Here is a 21,789-nt window from a genome sequence, read left to right on the forward strand (position 1 = left end):
AAATAAACAACTTGACCCTGCATCTAAAAGAACTAGAAAAAGAACAGCAAGTAAAGCCCAGAGCTAGTAGAAGGAAGGAAATAATAAAGATCAGAGCAGAAATACATGACATAGAGGCTAAAGAAACAATACAGAGGATCAATGATACCAGGAGCTGGTTCTTTGAAGAGGTAAACAAGATTGATGAACCTTTAACTAGAGATCCAGGCGACTGGACCAGGACCAGTAGTTTCTCTACATAGACACATGGCTCATAGCTGGTATTGTACCCTCCCCCTTGGCTTAGAAGTCAGGCTTCCACTGTGTTAGTAGCAAAAGCAGGGGAGCATTCCACCAATTCAGTGCCAGAAATTTTAACCCCTAGTGAGTCAGAAGAAACAGAAACTTTGGCTCCCCCACCATGCATACTGGCAAGGCTTCACCCTTCCACATCTGGCTCCCCATCCACGCCAGAGACTGCTACTGACTTAGGCCCGTCATCGCCAGGTCTATCAAGTCCCACCATAAGCTCGCCTGAGTGAGAGGCGCCTTTCTCTGCCTTACTGGAACCAGGTCCAGGCTCTCCTTCCCTAGCTGGGAGGCTGCGCTCAAAGGCAGTACCCGGTGTGCAGATGCATTTGAGAGAAGTGAGGAACACAGTGATGAATGAAGAGGGGCTCATGGTAGAAAGGCAGGTGCTGGTATACCAACCTTTCATCACCACCGACCTCCTCAATTGGAAGCACCACAATCCCTTTTATACAGAAAAGCCTCAGGCCTTAATAGATCTCATGCAATCCATATTCCAGACCCACTATCCTACTTGGGCAGATTGCCATCAATTGCTCTTCTCCCTGTTCAACATGGAGGAAAGACGTCGAATAATACAGGTGGCGACTAAATAGCTGGAGGAGAATAACCCTGAGAGACACCAGAACCCCCAGGAATATGTGAGGGTCTAGATGCCAGGAGAGGATCCTAAGTGGGACCTGAATGTAAAGGAAGGCCTGAGACAGCTCAGGAGACACAAAGAGGCTCTCCTCCAAGGCCCCTAGAAAGGAAACCAAAGGCCACTAATATCAACAAAGTGGCAGAGGCATTGCAAAGAAAGGGCGAAAGTCTGGGTGACTTTTATGAGGGGTTATGTGAGGCCCACAGGATCCATACTCCTTTTGATCCAGAAAGTCCAGATAACCAACGGTTAATATGGCCTTTGCCAGCCAGAGTGCAGGAGATATATAAAGGAAGCTCCAGAAATTAAAAGGCTTCACAGTGATGAACATTTGTAGCCAACAAGGTCTACATCAACAGAGAGGTTGCAAGCATGCAGGAGGATGAGCACCAAATGAAGAAGGCTGAGCTCACAGCTGCTGCCCTTCAGCACAGGGGCAAAGGACAGCCTCCCCAGTTTGAAAATGGGAAGACAGGCAAGGGAAAGAAAGGACAGTCATGCAGGGCCCCGTGCGGCATGTTCAGTGTGCTATCTGCCGGGGAACTGGTCACTGGAAAAATAACTGTCCCAGGCAGGACAAGGGGGAGGCATGCTTGCCAGCCACCTCCAGAGGGGAAGACACACTGTTCAATGTAGCTGGGGAATCCCTCTCGGACAAGGGCGACCGAACTCAGGGGCCCCTGGTGACTCTATGGTCCATATGATGGTAGGGGGCCAACAGATGGACTTCCTGATTGATACAGAAGCTAAACACTCAGTGGTGACTCGGCCAATAATGCCCACATTGTAGGAACCACAGGAACACAGGCAGACCAGGCATTCTGCCTGCCCCATAAATGTTCTATATGAGGTCATGAGGTTATGCATCAGTTCTGTACATACCTGACTGTCCAGTGCCCCTGCTGGGACATGATCTGCTGAGCCAGTGGTCGGCAAACTTTTTAGTCAGCAGAGCCAAGTATCAACAGTACAATGATTGAAATTTCTTTTGAGAGACAAATTTTTTAAACTTAAACTATATAGGTAGGTACATTCCTTATCGAGGTAGCGCCTGCAAGTGGTATTTTGTGGAAGAGCCACACTCAAGGTGCCCAAGAGCAGCATGTGACTCACGAGCCGCGGTTTGCCAACCAGGGTGCTAAGCAAACTAAGGGCTACTACTATCTCTTTTGCTGACAATGGTCGGCTAGAGTTCAGGTGCCAAAGCCTAAGTTAGTTCTAACTCTAACCATCCCTAGAGAGGAGGAATAGAGAATTTTTACTACCGAGCCTGAAAAGCCACCCAGTCAGAGGCTAACCCAGAAATGGCCTAACGTGCATGTAGGCAGAGGATAATCCTTCCGGGCTAGCAATAAATCAAGTGCCAGTATGGATCGAGTTAAAGCCTAGGACACTGCCTGTGAGTCAAGAACAATACCTGATTCCTAGAGAAGCCTTGGAAGGAATCCAGGTGCATTTACAGAGGCTCAAGGAGCATGGCATTATTATCCCATGCCAGTCACCCTGGAATACTCCTTTGCTCCCTGTCAGAAAACCGGGACCCAATGATTATCGACCAGTAAAGGACTTGAGAGTTGTAAATGTGGCAGCAGTGACTCTGCACCCGACAGTACCAAACCCCTACACTCTCCTAAGCCTCTTCCCTGCCCACATCTTCTGGTTTACTTGCTTGGACTTGCAAGATGCCTTCTTTAGAGTAAGACTGGCTCCTGAAAGCCAGTAGAGATTTGCCTTCCAATGGGAGGACCCGGCTAAGGGGCTAAGGTGCAGGATACCTGGACTAGGTCACCACAAGGGTTCAAGAACTCCCCTACCACCTTTGGGGAGGCCCTTGCTCGTGACCTCCAGAAGTTTCCTGCACAGGACATTGAATGTGTCCTCCAGTTCGTAGATGACCTGTTGCTGGGTCACGAGACTCTCCAAGGATGTGCTCGAGGAACATACAAATTTCTATGCCATCTAGAGAATAATGGATACAAGGTCTTTAAAAGGAAGGGTCAGATCTGCCAAAGGCAAGTAAAATACAGTGTATCCATACATCATGGTGCACTTTTGACCGGTCACAGGAAAGCAACAAAAGACGATAGAAATGTGAAATCTGCACCAAATAAAAGGAAAACTCTCCCAGTTTCATACCTATTCAGTGCAGTTCGATGTGGGCTCACGCACAGATTTTTTTAGGGCTCCTTAGGTAGCTATCCCATATAGCCTCTACAGACTCGTCACTGACTGATGATCTACCAGAACAGGGTTTCTCCACCAAACTGCCGGTTTCCTTCAACTGCTTATCCCACCGAGTAATGTTATTCCTATGTGGTGGTGCTTCATTATAAAAGTGCTGATATTCACGTTGCACTTTGGTCACGAATTCGAATTTAGCGAGCCACAGAACACACTGAACTTTTCTCTGTACCATCCACATCTCGACTGGCATGGCCGTGGGCTGCTCCACTGTATACATGGTGTTACGTCATCATCTGCGCATGCGCACATGCTGCCACATCATCCTACAGAAACTGGGAGGGGTTTTTTTTTGTTTTTTGTGGGGGTTTTTTGTATTTTTTCTGAAACTGGAAACGGGGAGAGACAGTCAGACAGACTCCCGCATGCACCCTACCGGGATCCACCCAGCACGCCCACCAGGGGCGACGCTCTGCCCACCAGGGGGCGACGCTCTGCCACGATCAGAGCCACTCTAGCGCCTGGGGCAGAGGCCAAGGAGCCATCCCCCGCACCCGGGCCATCTTTGCTCCAATGGAGCCTTGGCTGCGGGAGGGGAAGAGAGAGACAGAGAGGAAGGAGGGTGGGGGTGAAGAAGCAAATGGGCGCTTCTCCTATGTGCCCTGGCCGGGAATCGAATCCGGGTCCCCTGCACGCCAGGCCGACGCTCTACCGCTGAGCCAACCGGCCAGGGCAAGGGTTTTCCTTTTATTTGGTGCAGATTTCACATTTCTATTGTCTTTTGTTGCTTTCCTGTGACCGGTCAAAAGTGCACCATGACTTTACAGACACACTGTACTTGGGATTCATTCTCCAGCAGGGGGAGAGGAGGCTAGGAGTAGAACAGAAACAGGTTATTCAGAACATTCCGGTCCCCACCACGAGGAGACAAATCATAGAGTTCCTGGGTGCAGTAGGATTCTGTCATTTGTGGAGCCCCAATTTTGCAGTACTAGTCAAACCCCCTCTATGTAGGGGCCAGAACAGGACTGTGCTTTTCAGACTCTTAAAAAGGAGTTACAAGGTGCCCCAGTGCAAGGTCTTCCTAATCTAGCAAAACCTTTTGTGCTGTATGTCTCGGAGAGGAGCACAGCAGTAGGTGTATTAACCTAGGACTTGGGGTCATAGCCTCGATGGGTAGCTTACCTCTTCAAACAACTGAAAGGAGTTGCTAAGGGCTGGCCACTCTGCCTGAGAGTCTTAACAGCCACAGCAATGTTGGTACAAGAGGTAGACAAACTGGCTTTTGGACAAAACTTGAAGGTGCGGGTATCTCATGCAGTAGTAACTCTGATGAATGCAAAAGGGCATCATTGGCTAACAAATGCCCGTCTCACCAAATACCAGAGTGAAAACCCAAGGCTCGCAATAGAGGTGTGTACTACTTTAGACCCAGTGATGCTGCTCCCAGTGAACGAGGGAAAGCATCAGCACAACTGCTTAGAAGTGCTGAACTCCATGTACTCCAGCCAGCCAGACCTGTTAGACCAGCCCACAAGAGACCCAGATTGGGAGCTGTATGTAGATGGAAGCAGCTCTGTCATCTCACAAGGGCAAAGGCAAGCAGAGTATGCAGGGGTGACTCTAACAGAGACTGTGGAGGCGTGGCCTCAGCCCCAAGGCACCTCTGTTCAGTGGGCAGAACTTACTGCCCTAGAGCTCAATGAAGGAAAACAGCAAACATTTTTACCAATTTCTGCTTTGCCTTTCTTACCCTGTAAGTCCAGGGGCCATATATAAGGAAAGAGAGCTCCTGAGAGCTGGGGGCAAGGACCTTAAATATCCAGGAGAAATTCTATAGCTGCTGGAAGCAGTCTGGAAGCCAAAACAAACAGCAGTAATCCACTGCTGAGGACCCCAGAAGGAGGCAAGGTAGAAGCCCAGGGAAATGCCAGAAAGATGCAGAGGCAAAGAGGGCTCTACTCTGTCCTACCACAAGGCTACTATAACCCCTCTCATCCTGCGGATCCCGGATCTTGCACCCAAATACTGAGGGAGAGACAAGGTGGTAGAAAAGAAAGGGGCAAAAGAATTAAAGGACGGCTGGATGCAACTGCCAGACGGTAGAGTTGTCATCCCCATCTATTGGGACCGGCAGTGGTCCAAGCTTTACACACTGCCACCCACACGGGACAAGAAAAAACAGAAAAACTTCTAGGAAGGTATTTTTACATTCCTCTCCTAACAACTTTAGCCAAAGAGTCAGCTTGCACTGCCCAACCTGCTGTTAGCATAATGCCAAATAAGGCCCCTTGATGCCTCCAGGTGTCCAGTCCTATGGGGCAGCCCCCATTGAGGATGTACAAGTAGACTCACCTTGGCCTCAAAGCCAAGGCCGCTGGTACTTGTTAGTAGTAGTGTACACCTACTCAGGACAGGTGTACACTTACCCCACCTGGACTGAAAAGGCCAGAGAAGTAACAAAGGCAGGACTAAGAGAAGTCATTCCAAGGGTCGGACTGCCACTTCAGATAAGCTCTGACAACAGCCCTGCTTTTGTGGCTAAGTTGTTACAATAAACAGCACAAGCATTAGGCATCACCCGGAAGCTTCATGCAGCAAACAGACCTCAGAGTTCCGGGAAGGTGGAACACGTGAATAGGACTCTAAAGTCAGGGCTTAGCAAGTTACCATATTTCCCCATGTATAAGATACACCTTAATTTTGGGGCTCAAAATTTGAAAAAAAATGTATTAAATAAAGTTACTGAACTCAAGTTTTATTCATCATAAAATTCATTCAACTCCTCATCCGTGCAAAAAAGCGGGAAATGCACGTGAAAAAAATCTACAACCACTGTATAAGACACACCCAGTTTTTAGACCCCAAATTATTCCCAAAAAAAGGGGTGTGTCTTATACATGGGGAAATAAAGTATGTCAGGAGACCAATCTTAAATGAATGCAAGCTTTACCTTTAATTCTGTTTAAAATTTGGTGTACCCCATCCAAGAACACTAGGTACTCACTTTATGAGATATTACACGATAGGCCTCCTCTAATATTACAGTTTGCCAGGGACCCCCGAGAACTAGGAGAAACAGAACTACACAGCCCACTAGAGGCTTCAGGCACGGTAGCCTGTACCATACCCAAGTGGGTGTGAGATAGGACTCTGATCAATCTGTTTGCTCCTGTTCATTCTTTTCCCCAGGTAAGCAGGTGTGGGCCAAAGACTGGAATCCAGCACCCTCCATCCCAAGTAAAGAGGACCTACACAGTGATCCTCACAACTCCAACAGCTGCCAAAGTAGACAGAACACCTGCTTGGGTTCACCACAGTCGATTGAAGTGGGCGGCTCTCCCAGAGACATCCCTCATGGACAGTGCAGATGGATCCCACCAACCCCGGCAGGCTGACCCTGAGAAAGACAACATGCCCTGCTCCTGCCACAAACCGGAAGCTGGCTGGTCCACACACAACTGAAACCTGAGGAACCGTGCCATGGGGGTCCTTATAATAGGACTCTGGGGAGGAAAGGGAACTAGGAAGGAGGACTGTGAACTATGTATCCATATCACCGAGGAAGGTCCAAAAGTCTACCACCTTGCTTTTGCTATAGTTTCTATGAATGCCAGGGAACCCAGAAGAAAGGGACTTGTACATATAATCAGACTCAGTATTCATTATGTGACCCAGGAAATGATCAACCTTATATCTGTTATAACCCCACAGTGTTCAAGGTAAAAGTAGCGAAGGGAGGAGGAGTTTAGGGATGAAATGATGGGCCAACCATGGCACAAACTAGGGTCAAAGGAAAGCCAGAACAAGTCATCTTAAGGTTTGATGCATGTGCTGCTATGGTCACGCAGAAAGGGGATGTGGGTCCCTTGGTTGGGAGAGAAGCCACAGGGTAAGTGAAAAGTATATATATGCTCATAGCTACCCCTGTGGAATAACCTGTGAATATTGGTCATATGTCTGATGGGCTACTTGGAAAAAGGACACCTCTAAAAAGAAATATACTTTTTTTTTTTTTTTACAGAGACAGAGAGAGAATCAGAGAGAGGGATAGATAGGGACAGACAGACAGGAATGAAGAGAGATGAGAAGCATCAATCATCAGTTTTTCATTGCGACACCTTACTTGTTCATTGATTGCTTTCTCATATGTGCCTTGACCATGGGCCTTCAGCAGACTCAGTAACCCCTTGCTCAAGCCAGTGACCTTGGGTCCAAGCTGGTGAGCTTTGCTCAAACCAGATGAGCCCGCGCTCAAGCTGGCAACCTTGGGGTCTCGAACCCGGGTCCTCCATATCCCAGTCCGACGCTCTATCCACTGCGCCACTGCCTGGTCAGGCTAAAAAGAAATATATTTTAAGAGAGGGGTAGCTCTGTCAAACTGCACCACCCATGGGTGCAATCCCTTAGAGCTAATCATAACCAATTCACTAAACCCCTGCTGGAAGGCTGGAGAAGTGCTACCACTTGGCCTTGACGGGAAGGGGCTAGATCCCATTGTTCCAATCCTTATCAGAGGTCAGGTACTGGACCACCCCACTCAAGCCTTCCAAGTATATAAGCCATTTTATGAGGAAGCAACTGAACCCCTACCCCCACCAACTAAGAATTTATTCCTTAGGACGGCTGAAGGAATAGCTCATTCCCTGAATGTCACTTCCTGCTATGTATGTAGGGGGACTCTAATAGGGGATAGATGGCCATAGGAAGCCAAAGTATTGTTTCCCACCGGGGCTATGCCAAATATATCGGCTCCCCGCACTTCTAATGACAGTCAATGAATTTTTAAACATATACTGCTCACAAAACTTAGGGGATCGAAACATGCAGATACTCCAGTACTTTTAGCCTTTTGTATAGTGCATTTTCACCAATGAAAGAAAAGTTGGTTTTGCATCTCATTTGTATAATCAAACAACTTTCTTTGACTTGTTTGCTTTTCTGATGTTCTTGTTTAATAAAAAAAAATCAAATGCTTTTGTTTATTGCTTCATATTCGTTTTGAAATACTCCCTAATTTTTGTGAGCAGTGTACTATTATAGGACAACACTGCTTGGCCAGACATGGAGGAAATTTCACTGAATCAGTCGAGAATTTAACTTGCCTTGGCCAACAGTATTATAATGTCACCTCCAAACAAAACATGTGATGGAGAAATCAGACAGAGAAAAATCTGTTGGCCAGGTTCCCAGAGTTAGCTGGAGCCTGGGAAGACCCCAGCAAGGCCCGAGACTGGACAGCACTGCGTGGACCATACTGGATCTGCGGAAATAGGGCCTACGTCCACCTTCCCAGGACTTGAGAAGGGAACTGTATAATTAGAATGATAAAGCCATCTTTCCTCTTGCCTCTGAAAACGGGAACTGCGTAGCTACCCATCCCCACAGCCCTCACAACGGGCAAAGAGAATTCCAGATAAAAGACTAGACAGATAATGAATGGCCCCGAGAAAGGATAATCCAATACTATGGACCTGCCACCTGGGCAGAGAATGGGTCTTGGGGATACCGTACCCTCATTTACATGTTAAACCAGATTATCCGACTGCAGATAGTCTTAGAAATCATTACTAATGAGACTGGGAGACCCATAACCCTCCTTGCACATCAACAGACTCAGATGAGAAATGCCATCTACCAAAACAGGTTGGTGCTAGACGACCTGTTAGCAGCTGAAGGAGGAGTGTGTGGGAAATTCAATCTCACCAATTGTTGCCTGCAGATCAATGACCAGGGTCAGGCAGTTGAGGATCTTGTCGAAAAGAAGACAAGACTGGCACATGTGCCTGTGCAAGTCTGGCATGGAAGGGACCCTGATAGCCTTTTGGAGGGATGGTTCTTAGCCTTCGGCAAGTTTAAAACTTTAATAGGAATAGTTTTACTACTCCTAGAAGTCTGCCTGTTAGGACTGTGTTTGCTGTCTCTGGTAAAGAACAACTTAAAAAGCAAAGCCACCGTACAGCAATGAACCACGGCCCAGGTGTACTTTACCCACCACTATCGGGAAATTCTCTGGAGTTAGACGAAGAATGTGAGATTCCAGCATAAAAAGAAAAAAAAGAAAAAAGAAATTTCTAGAGTCTCAAAGGGGGGAATAAAAGGGGAGAAACCAGAAGAATGCAGGAGAGGGGGTCTACAATGTCTGTGATCTTATGCTCAAGCCAGTGACCTCAGGGTTTCGGACTAAGGAGGAAGGGCTGACTGAGAAAGTGTAAACGGTAACAAACCACAGCTGTACCCCTCTATCAGTTCCCTGAAATAAACTTGCAGCACCAGCAAGAAAAATGGGATATGTGAATAGTCAAGGACAGACAGTCCAAAACTCACCTCCTATCCCCTCCCCTCCCAGAGACACAAAAGTCCCGTAGGTCTGCAGACAAAGAAGTCAAAGGAATCAGGCCTTGTCACGTGAAAACTAAAGCTGTAAAAGTATATAAGATTAAAAACCCTAGCTTTGAGGAGCTCGTGCTTTGGTGCTACTAGCCCCACGTTCTCTGCCGGCTACTAATAAATTCTTTTTCCTCCATCAAGTTGTCTGGACGTCTATTATCCTCCATTTGCAGGCCACTTCCTGCTGTAATATGTGTTATGTTTATTTTTTCACAATTAAAAAACAGATTATGCCTGACCTGTGGTGGTGCAGTACATAAAGTGTCGACCTGGAATGTGAGGTCGCCGGTTCAAAACCCCAGGCTTGCCTGGTCAAGGCACATACAAGAAGAAACAACTACGAGTTGATGCTTCCCACTTCTCCCACCTTTCTCTCTCTCTCTCTCACTCTCCCTCTCTCTCTTCCCCTCCCTCTCTCTAAAAATCAATAAATAAAATCTAAAAAAAACCTCAACAAAACACATTACCATTTAACTGGACTGTACACAATATACTGAGAAAAGTGTAAGCAGCCACTCATCTTCCCAGCACAGACCGGTGTGAGGGGTTACCTGTGGCAATCAAAGCCAGTTCATTTCCCTAAGACCATGAGTGTCTGCCTAGCTTGATCTTATTTGATGCTCTTGGTAAAATAATAAAGGTTCTTCTTATATTAATTATATAGGAAGATACTAAAATTAACATAATAATGACCTTAGTGAACATATTTATAAATAATGTAAATAAACAGAAAATATTCTAGTTCTCCAAGGCTCAGTTAACAAGAAATCCACCTACAACAGAATAATAATGATCACAAACTAAACTTTAAGAATTCATATTTAATCTTATATTTTTAAAATTGTGTCAAAAATCAAGAATGGAAAAAAGTAGAGCGAAAGACAAATACTACATGCAAAAACTGAACGAAAAAAGTTCTCGTACCCAAAACCAGCCGAAGAAAGGAGATAATAAAAATCAGAGCAGAAATAAATGAAATAGAGAACAGAAAATCTATAGAAAAAATTAATAAAACAAGGAGCTGGTTCTTTGAAAAGATCAACAAAATTGACAAACCCTTGGCAAGACTTACCAAGGATAAAAGAGAAAGGACTCATATAAACAAAATCCAAAATGAAAGAGGAGAAATCACCACAGACATCATAGATATACAAAGAATTATTGTAGAATACTAAGAAAAACTATATGCCACCAAATTCAACAATCTAGAAGAAATGGATAAATTCCTAGAACAATAAAACCTTCCTAGACTGAGTCATGAAGAAGCAGAAAGCCTAAACAGACCAATTAGCAGGGAGAAAATAGAAAAAACTATTAAAAACCTCCCCAAAATAAAAGTCTAGGCCCAGACGGTTATACTAGTGAATTCTATCAAAAATTCAAAGAAGACTTGGTTCCTATTCTACTCAAAGTCATCCAAAAAACTGAAGAAGAAGCAACACTGCCAAACACATTTTATGAGATCAACATAACCCTCATACTGAAACCTGGCAAGGACGGCACAAAAATAGAAAACTACAGACCAATATCTCTAATGAATACAGATGTTAAAATACTAAACAAAATATTAGCAAATCGAATACAACAACATATTAAAAAAATCATACATCATGATCAAGTGGGATTCATCCCAGAATCTCAAGGATGGTTCAACATACGTAAAACAGTTAACATAATACACCATATCAAAACAAAGAACAAAAACTACATGATCTTAACAATAGATGTGGAAAAGGCATTCGATAAAATACAACTTTATGTTTAAGACACTCAACAAAATGGGTATAGAAGGAAAATATCTCAACATGATAAAGGCCATATATGATAAACCATCAGCCAACATCATATTAAATGGCATAAAACTGAGGACTTTCCCCCTTAAATCAGGAACAAGACATGGTTGTCCACTCTCTCCACTCTTATTTAACGTGGTGCTAGAAGTTCTGGCCAGAGCAATCAGACAAGAGGAAGAAATAAAAGGCATCCATATCGGAAAAGAATAAGTAAAGGCATCACTTTTTGCAGATGATATGATCCTATACATCAAAAACCCCAAAGACTCCACAAAAAGATTAGTAGAAACAATTAACCAATACAGTAAGGTCGCAGGATACAAAATTAATATACAAAAGTCCATAGCCTTTCTATATGCCTACAATGAAATATTAGAAAACGAACTCAAAAATATAATCCCCTTCATGATTGCAACAAAAAAAGTAAAATACCTAGGAATAAACATAACAAAGAATGTAAAGGACCTATATAATTAAAACTACAAAGCATTGTTAAGGGAAATCGAAAAAGATACAATGAGATGGAAAAATATTTCTTGTTCTTGGATAGGAAGAATAAATATAATCAAAATGGCCATATTACCCAAAGCAGTCTATAAATTTAATGCAATTCCCACAAAGTTCCGATGACATTTTTTAAAGAAATGGAACAAAAAATCATCAGATTTATATGGAACTAGAAAAACCCCCAAATAGCCAAAGCAATCCTAAGGAAAAAGAATGAAGCTGGGGGCATTACAATACTTGACTTCAAACTATATTATAGGGCCACGATAATCAAAACAGCATGGTATTGGCAGAAAAATAGACACTCAGACCAATGGAACAGAATAGAAAACCCAGAAATAAAACCATATGTATATGGTCAAATAATTTTCGATAAAGGGGCCAACAACACACAATGGAGAAAAGAAAGCTTCTTCAACAAATGGTGCTGGGAAAACTGGAAAGCCACATGCAAAAGAATGAAACTCGACTATAGCTTGTCCCCCTGTACTAAAATTAATTCAAAATGGATCAAAGACCTAAATATAAGACCTGAAACAATTAAGTACAGAGAAGAAAACATAGGTTCTAAACTCATGAACCTTAGTTTTAAAGAGCATTTTATGAATTTGACTCCAAAGGCAAGGGAAGTGAAGGCAAAGATAAATGAATGGGACCACATCAGACTAAGAAGTTTTTGCTCAGCAAGAGAAACCGACAACAACATAAACAGACAGCCAACTAAATGGGAGATGATATTTTCAAACAACAGCTCAGATAAGGGCCTAATATCCAAAATATACAAAGAACTCATAAAACTCCACAACAAAGAAACAAACAATCCAATAAAAAAAAGAGAAGAGGACATGAACAGACACTTCTCCCAGGAAGAAATACAAATGGCCAACAGATATATGAAAAGATGCTCAGCTTCATTAGTTATTAGAGAAATGCAAATCAAAACTGCAATGAGATACCATCTCACACCTGTTAGATTAGCTATTATCAACAAGACAGGTAATAGCAAATGTTGGAGAGGCTGTGGAGAAAAAGGAACCTTCATACACTGTTGGTGGGAATGTAAAGTAGTACAACCATTATGGAAGAAAGTATAGTGGTTCCTCACAAAACTGAAAATAGAACTACCTTATGACCCAGCAATCCCTCTACTGGGTATATACCCCCAAAACTCAGAAACATTGATACGTAAAGACACATGCAGCCCCATGTTCATTGCAGCATTGTTCACAGTGGCCAGGACATGGAAACAACCAAAAAGCCCTTCAATAGATGATTGGATAAAGAAGATGTGGCACATATACACTATGGAATACTACTCAGCCATAAGAAATGATGACATCAGATCATTTACAACAAAATGGTGGGATCTTGATAACATTATACGGAGTGAAATAAGTAAATCAGAAGAAACCAAGAACGACATGACTCCATATATTGGTGGGACATAAAAATGAGACTAACAGACATGGACAAGTGTGTGGTGGTTGGGGGGGGATGGGGAGGGGAGAGAAAGAGGGAAATGGGAAGGGGGAGGGGGAGGGACACAAAGAAAACTAGAAGGTGACGGAGGACAATCTGACTTTGGGTGATTAGGTATGCAACATAACTGAATGACAAGATAACCTGGACATGTTTTCTTTGAACATATGTACCCTGATTTATTGATGTCACCCCATTAACATTAATAAAAATTTATTTATATAAAAAGTTATCATGATGGCTTTCCTGTGTTTATCAAAACACAGGAAAAAGATACAAAGAAATGTTAGTAAACATAATTTCCTGTCAAAGGTAAAAAATTAAATAGACCACAACTAGTAGACACAATGAGTTATACAAAATTGTCTCTAATTCAAATAAGAAACCATTTATTCTTTATTTGTTCTAAGCAAAGTATGGTAAAAAAAGGATGACGGTTTATGAAATGATGCTATTTCACTCTCGCTTTACCCTACACACCAGCAAGGGAGGGGGCTTGCTCGGCTGGGGACTATGGGTGCACACAGAAAACCTCAGGAGGCACTGGAGGTGAGTGTCAGAGAAGACACATTTCTAACAGAAGTCAGGAAATGAACACCTGAGCCAAGTTGTAAGGAATGAGTAAGGCCATGGAAAAGTAGGAGGAGGCTGGGGAAAGGGTACTGGCTAGCGCTAGACCAAGACATGCCAGAAGGGGGGAGCATGGAGCGCTGCAAGAACCCTAGGAGCTCATCACGCATTGTGAAAGGTACAACACAGGAGAGTCTGTAGTTAAAGCAAGAGAGTGAGTGGAAGCCACGCCAGACTGAACGGAGGAAATGACGTTCTGAAAATCAAATGACCATGACATTTGTGAATTAGAAGGATTTCATGGTAGCCTCTGAAGAGAAATTAGGTTAAGCAGGCAGACTACTTAACAGGGTACAGCTGTAACTGAGGCAAGAAATTTACAACCTGATCTATGGCGGAGGCAAGGGCCACAGAAAGGAGAGGGGATTCAGGGACAACTGGGGGGTGCTAAGGAACAGGACTAGGTGACAAATGTGGAAAGAAAGAGGAAATACCCCAAGGTAACTTGCAGGATAACCCCCAGGTGGTAGAAAAAGAGAAGCCCACTTACAGTCCTGTGGTGTTGCAGCTATGTGGGGGACATCCAAGAGATGTCCTGTAGCCATCCGTTACATTGTGTCACACTTACTCTTACCCCAAAGCCTCCTATGGCCCCTAGCAATGATGTAAGGTCTGCAGCTGGCATGACAAGAGCTACCAGATCTTGATATCCTTCCAATGGCCTGAACGCTCAGCAAGGAGGAAAGTACGGCAGTAACAGCCACATCGGCACTTGGATCAGGGACTTTCTAGTCAGTTGGACGTCTGCCTTCTCTCCAGTATGCAAGAACTTCTTGCTCGTCAGGCTCCTTCTCAATAACCCAATGGCTATAAGCCTTGGCGGAAACACCAACTATTTCCTCTGCAGAAAAAGTGCTCCACCCTTAGACTTCCGTGCTGTCCATCCTCCAGTGCATGTACCAGGATCTTCACACACCTCCAACGATGCAGGCCCAGCCCCAACAGGTGCCCCTTCCCAATCTAACTGCTAACATGCTCTCGCCAATGAAAGGTCCTCTGTACTCATCTCAGACCACCCTGGTCTCTCACCTGTCCTTTCAGATTCATCTGAAGGCCCCTGGCCCCAGCTCCTGTGTCTTCCTCTCCATTGACTCCATGTCTTCCCATTTTACCCCTCTTCATTCACACTACCCATGCAGGCACCTAAGTACTGTGTTCTACCCTCACCATTTTCCAGCTGTGTAACTTCTCCAAGTAAATTACAAACTTCTCCAAAATCTGGTTCTTCAGGTATAAAACTGGAATGATGGTACGTGTTTCACAGGACTGTCATGAAGATTAAATGAGATTATAAACATGGAGTGTCTAGATCAGTAGGAACTAAATAAATGCCACTCCCTTTCCTCCCTCACGTCGTCTGCAGATTCTCTGAGGACATTATTTCTTTTGTACATGCCAGAGAAGCCAGCATGGTGTAACAAGCATCAATAGGTATTTCTGCAGAATTCTTGAAATGGGTGCCGAAACGCTTCCCCATCTGTAGAGATCAAAGACACATTACGTAGCAAATCCTTAATGAACTAGTGGACCGGGGCAATAATCGTCGATGTCTATTAACAAAAGAGTGACAACTGGACATTTTGTACCCTTTAAAGTACACACTATAATTTATGAAATATTACTGATTGAAACTCTATGTCTAACTACTAGTTTGGACGGCATACAAGGACAGAGGATGTTAAATACCACCCTGGGAAGCAATCAGCAAATGCTGAACGTGGGAAAGAACAAGGACAAAGACACAGTTCCTTCCACTAATAAAAAAATAGCGAAGGGGAACCTACATATAAATCTAAAAAGAAATGCAATAGATGGATTCTTCTTTGGATCTTCATTTAAGTAAACCAACTGTTTAAAAAGCATTTATGAGGCCCTAGCCAAGTAGCTCAGTTAGAGTGTCATCCAGATACACCAAATGTGCAGGTTTAATATCCAGTCAGGGCACATGCAAGAAGCTACCAATGAATACATAAAATAAGTGTAATAAAAAATCAATGTTTTTTACTGTCTCCAAAAAATCAATAATATAAAATAAAAATAAAAAAACCCTTATGAGACAATCAGAGACACTGAAACACTGGGAATATTTGATGACAATAATACTGTCAGCTTCTTAAGGTGAAATAACATTATTCTGGTTATATTTTAAAAACATTCATGTTTCAAAGATAGAAACTGAGCTGGCCCTGGCCAGTTTGCTCAGTGGTAGAGCGTCGGCCTGGCATGCAGAAGTCTCGGGTTCGATTCCCGGCCAGGGCACACAGGAGAAGCACCCATCTGCTTCTCCACCCCTGCCCCTCTCCTTCCTCTCTGTCTCTCTCTTCCCCTCCCGCAGCCGAGGCTCCATTGGAACAAAGATGGCCCAGGCACTGGGGATGGCTCTATGGTCTCTGCCTCAGGTGCTAGAGTGGCTCTGGTTGCAACAGAGCGACGCCTCCGATGGACAGAGCATTGCCCCCTGGTGGGCGTGCCGGGTGGATCCCGGCTGGGCGCATGCGGGAGTCTGTCTGACTGCTTCCCCGTTTCCAACTTCAGAAAAATACCAAAAAAAAAAGAAAAAAAAGAAACTGAGCTATTTATTGTTGGAAAGATATGAAATCTGGAATTTGCTTCAAAATAATTTACCAGTGGTGAATGGAAGCAGAGTAGGGATAGATTTGAAACAAGACTGGCCATGAGTTGCTGTTGAAACTGAATGATGGGAACACAGGGAGGTCATTACATCATTCTAAGTTTTGTGCCTTACATTTTTTATAACAAAAAGTAAAAGTGCAGTGTTGGCCCAGCATGTGGAAGTCTCAGGTTCAATTCCCAGCCAGGGTAACAGGAGAAGTGCCCATCTGCTTCTCTACCCTTTGCCCTCTACTTTCTCTCTTCCCCTCCTGCAGCCAAGGCTCCATTGGAGCAAAGTTGGCCTGGGAGCTGAGGATGCCTCCATGGCCCCCACCTCAAGCACTAGAATGGCTCAGGTTGCAACGGAGCAACACCCCAGATAAGCAGAGCATCGCCCCCTAGTGGGCTTGCTGGGTGGATCCCGGTCAGGCGCATGCGGGAGTCTGTCTCTCTGCTTCCCCACTTCTGACTTCAGAAAAATACAAAAAAAAGTAAAAGTGCAAAGTATAAAAAGATATGCAAACTATTCTACTATGATCAAACCACCAATCTTTTCAGTTCTACTGCTCCCTCTCTCCCATCCCCAGTTCTTCAAACATATCGAGATATCCAGTTCCGAAATACTGCCTCTTCCACCTTTATTTATTAAAATATATCAAGTGCCCCAAACCTACATAACTCTTAGTCACTACTCAATACTTTTGCTCACCGGTCCTTCGCTCCATGATCCTTGCTGAACCTCAACCTAGGGCCAATCCGACTGTGTCTATGTGCTCCTGGCCACTGCCGCAGAAAAGATCCCAGGTCTGGGGAGCTCCTCTCTTACGCTGCTCCCAGGCCACCTTGCCCTCCCTAATCAGCAAGGTCTTCTCCCAGTCCTGTTCACATTTACAAAGTAAATGGAGATCTTCTAGTGGACACACCTCCCTCCAACGTGTTTACAATGAGGCAAGATAGCAGGAAGCCAGAATTCCTTGACTAGTGGGATGGGGAAACAGAGACAGACAGTTAAGTGGCTGAGCAATTTACAACCAGGTAAGAAATCCCAAGGTCTTATTTTCCTTAACCAAGGATACTTAGGAGCAGACAGTTTACATATTCCAGACCGTGCAGGGGGGAGCCAAGCCTTGGTCTAGTCCAGGGGTAGTCAGCCTTTTCATACCTACCGCTCACTTTTGTATCTCTGTTAGTAACTTTACTTTATAAAATTTATAAAGCAGAGTTACAGCAAGTTAAAGCATATAATAATAATTACTTACCAAGTACTTTATGTCAGATTTTCACTGTTTGGCAGAATAAATCTTTATAAAAAACCTTACTATAGTTAAATCTATCTTTTTATTTATACTTTGGTTGCTCCGCTACCGCCCACCATGAAAGCTGGAACACCCCCTAGTGGGTGGTAGGGACGAGGTTGACTACTACTGGTCTAGTCCCTCTTTAGTGGCTTTCTTTTTTTTAATTATTTATTTATTTATTCATTTTTAGAGAGAGAGGAGAGAGAGAAGAGGGAAGGAGTAGGAAGCATCAACTCCCATATGTGCCTTGACCGGGCAAGCCCGGGGTTTTGAACTGGCGACCTCAGCGTTCCAGGTCGACACTTTATCCACTGCGCCATCACAGGTCGGGCGGTGGCTTTCTTTGAAGGTGAAATGACCCGGCAATGATCCTATCCCTCTATTAGCTTATTTTGATGAATCAGCATATCAAAGGACACACCTGGAAGGCTGGTGACTATTCCATTGAGATCTTCCGTTGAAGCCTCCCCTAAACTTCCCACCTTTAGGAAACAGATAAGAACCCTTAAGTCAAAGGACCCAGTGTGTGCTCTCTTTGGAGCAGGCCTATGTCTCCCCCTACACCCCACACCCACCCCTTCTTTCCTCAGGGGTATATCTTTGCCTTCTTTCTCCTAAGCTCTAAAGGTCCCCAGGAAACTCACAACCAGGAGAGCAGCAGGCAGCAGCAGCATGTCCCAGCCTAACTCCCTGAACCTGTCTCCAAGGGCCCTCCTTTTGCCTTTATAACTTGTTTCCTGAGTCCACACAACCCAGCTGGCTCACTTTTTCTGCCTTTGCGACTTTCTTTCTAAAGGGTCAAGGTAGCCTCACCAAGGCTCCACTCTTCTCATGTTTCCAAAGGCCCAAGGCAGCTCTTCCAAGCCTCACTAATGTTGCTATGACCTTGCCTCTTCTTTCTTAAGCCCTTCCTTTGTTTCACTGTCCCCAGCTTTAATAAATGTACTCTCACAATCACCTGGGCTTGTGTCGTGAAATCCTTCCTGCATGAAATCAAGAACCACATGTTCCAGACTGTACTGGGGCAGACCCGTCTCAACCCTAGTCCCTTACCAGTGAGAGCAAGACCACTCATTATAACCATTTCCGTTAATATGGTAACCCTTTTAAGTAAGTCCACATTTTAACAGCCACTCCTCGGCCCTGCATTTCAGAACCTTAACAAACATTCACTGTGCATCCCTATGCCAGACATTATTCCTGTAGTGAAACAAGACATAGCAGTGAACCTGACCAGGAGATGGTGTGGACAGAGTGTCAGCCCGGGATGCTGAAGACCCAGGTTTAAAACCTCAGTCTCTGGCTTGACCATGGGATCATAGATATGAACCCATGGTTGCTGGCTTTAGCCCAAAGGTCACTGGCTTGAGCACAAGGTTGCTGGCTTGAGCTAGGGGTCATCAGCTTGGCTGGAGGCCCCCAGTCAAGGTACATATGAGAAAGTAATCAATGAACAACTAAGGTGCTACGACTATGAGTTGATGCTTCTCATCTCTCTCCCTTCCTGTCTCGGTCCTTCTCTCTTTTGCTAAAAAAAAAAAAAAAAAAAAAAAAAAGAGAGAGAAAGAGAGAGACAGCAGTGAATAAAATAAATGCCCTGCCAGCACTAGCTTCTCTGCCCAAATCACTAACATTCGATCCTGGCCCTACCTGACATCTTCTCCCACCACAACATGGTTCACTGCTTTTTCCCTTGAAACTCTCCTCCTTCTTGCTTACTGCCTACTTCTGGAGATGCTCCTCTCTCTCTGCCTGTCCCTGTTCATTATGTTTGTTATCCACTGCATTACCACAGGTCAGGCAAGTAGGTGCCTTTACAGGACCTGAAGTTGGATCAACTTAATTCAGTAAACACAGCTGGGTTGCAATTTGTCCTACTTGGAAGAAAAAACTATGTTTATTAATACATGTATTGGCCCAGCCTGTATCAAAAATTATGTTCAGAACCCTGGTTGAACAGCTAATTGGCTAGAGCATCCTTGGAAGCGGAGGTGGCCCGTTCTGTCCCAGTCAGTGCACATACAGGAACAGATCCATGTTCCAATCTCTCTCCTTTCCTTTCCTGCTAAAGTCAATCAATAAAATTTTTTTTAAATGTTCAAAGGAATTTATTAAGTAATAAATACAGAGCCTGACCAGGCGGTGGCGCAGTGGATGGAGCGCCAGACGGGGATGCGGAGGACCCAGGTTTGAGACCCCGAGGTCGCCAGCTTGAGCGCGGGCTCATCTGGTTTGAGCAAAGCTCACCAGCTCGGACCCAAGGTCGCTGGCTCCAGCAAGGGGTTACTCGGTCTGCTAAAGGCCCACGGTCAAAAGCAATCAATGAACAACTAAGGTGTCACAACGAAAAAGTGATGATTGATGCTTCTCATCCCTCTCTGTTCCTGTCTGTCTGTCCCTATCTATCCCTCTCTCTGACTCTCTCTGTCTTTGTAAATAAATAAATAAATAAATACTGGCTACTTGCCTAAATGATGAACCCATTCCCATTACCAACCCATTCCCTTTTCAGTATGGGTGTACTGTTGGATATTTGACAGATCCCTCCATTGTCAAGGTGTGCCTGACTCAGATGATGAGACCTAAAAGCCTTTAGTAATCCTATGTATGTTTTCGAAATGAAAAAAAAAAAGGTAGTCTGACAACGGAACCGAATATCTAACTAAACACCAAGCCCTACCTCTTGGCCGGCGCTAAAACCAGACAATAAGGAAGTAGTTTTAAACCTCTCAGTGCCGGGAGGGCGGTAAGGACTCAGTACGGATGAGTTTCAACATGCACAGCAGCACGTCCTTCATCCGCTTGGGAAACACTCCTTGTTTCCAACCTGTTCGCTCCGACCCTGGGAAACGTACACAAACAAGCCTTGCACATAAGTAGCGATGGATGAGGAGTACGAGAAGGAGCCACGTGGGCTGGACCCTGTAGCCGACTGGCCCGGCGATGTCAGGGAGCTGTTACAAGGTTTCGGGATAAAGGCCAGTTTTCTCTTCCGGGAGGGAGAAGAGTTTGGGGAGCGTCCGGCGGAAAGAAAGGAGGAGTGAGAACCGGCTCCTCCGCCTGACAGCGCCGCGGGGAGGAGGGAGGGCGCAGCGTCCCCAGTGGACCTGCCCGGCGGTGGGGGCGGGGCTGGCAGCACCGAGGAGCAGGTCCCGCCGCGTCTGCAGCCGCGCTGCCGCGGCTACGGTCCCTAGTGGAGGCTCTGCGGGCGCGCCGCGGGCTCAGGCCACGCGGGGACACAGTTCTCGTCTGCATTACCCCTGCGGGCTGGACCTGGGGGCCGGGTCGCCAGGCCGGGTCAGGACCTGCGGCGGAGCCCGGACGGCTACCGGGAGGCCGCGCACTTACCCTGGGCCGGAGAGCACGGGCGCGGCGCGGGCCGCGCGGAGAGGGGACGCGCGCGCTGCTCCGGGCTCAGGAGATCGGCGGCGGCGACGGTCACTCGGAAGAGCCAGCTGCGGGTGCGGCCAGACATACGAAGCGACGTCCGCGTCCGGGGCCCGCAGCGTCCCGGCGGACCAGCCGGCGGCCGGGCTTGCACACGTGCGGCGTAGGAACAGGCGGGCCTCGCCCGGCCCCACCCCCAAGGCGTAGCCCGCCCTCCGCGCCAGCCCCGCCCACGTGCCCCTGGGCACTTCGAGCCGCCTCTCTCCAGGCAGTACCGGGCTGTATCCCTTGGCTTTTCTAGCTGCTAGGTGGGGAGGCCACGGTGGCCCTTTCCACTCCCGGAGCTTCCCAGGCGGTGGATCTGGGCTTTGGTGAGGACAAGAAGTGATTTTACAGGCACCAAAGAGTCCTTAAATGTCTTCGTATGCAGCGGATCCAAGAGCACCATTTTCCAACTTCGATTTACTTGCATGCGTGACCGCACCGGAGTAGGACCCCCTTCAAACAACGTGATCATAGCAAGTTTGTGGTTTGTATAAAGAAAAATAAAATTCATTACTCTACCCATGCTCTTCAAGTA

At 45.6% G+C, this 21,789-nt stretch overlaps 1 protein-coding gene across 2 annotated transcripts in view; it reads right to left on the reverse strand.

The window, feature by feature from the left end:
• The window catches only part of PUS7 (pseudouridine synthase 7), an 81,817-nt gene extending 60,406 nt beyond the window's left edge, over positions 1-21,411 (reverse strand). The window contains exon 1 of one of the 2 annotated variants that reach the window (XM_066239783.1): positions 21,171-21,411. In XM_066239783.1, coding sequence (XP_066095880.1) covers positions 21,171-21,297 — 127 coding nt within the window. In that variant the 5' untranslated portion in view covers positions 21,298-21,411. The remainder of the gene's footprint in view (positions 1-21,170) is intronic. The other variant, XM_066239782.1, reaches the window with a different exon arrangement.
• Between the last annotated feature and the right edge of the window lie 378 nt (positions 21,412-21,789).

The sequence above is a fragment of the Saccopteryx bilineata genome, chromosome 7 (genome assembly GCF_036850765.1).
Source record: "Saccopteryx bilineata isolate mSacBil1 chromosome 7, mSacBil1_pri_phased_curated, whole genome shotgun sequence".
In the NCBI taxonomy this organism is placed as follows: domain Eukaryota; kingdom Metazoa; phylum Chordata; class Mammalia; order Chiroptera; family Emballonuridae; genus Saccopteryx; species Saccopteryx bilineata.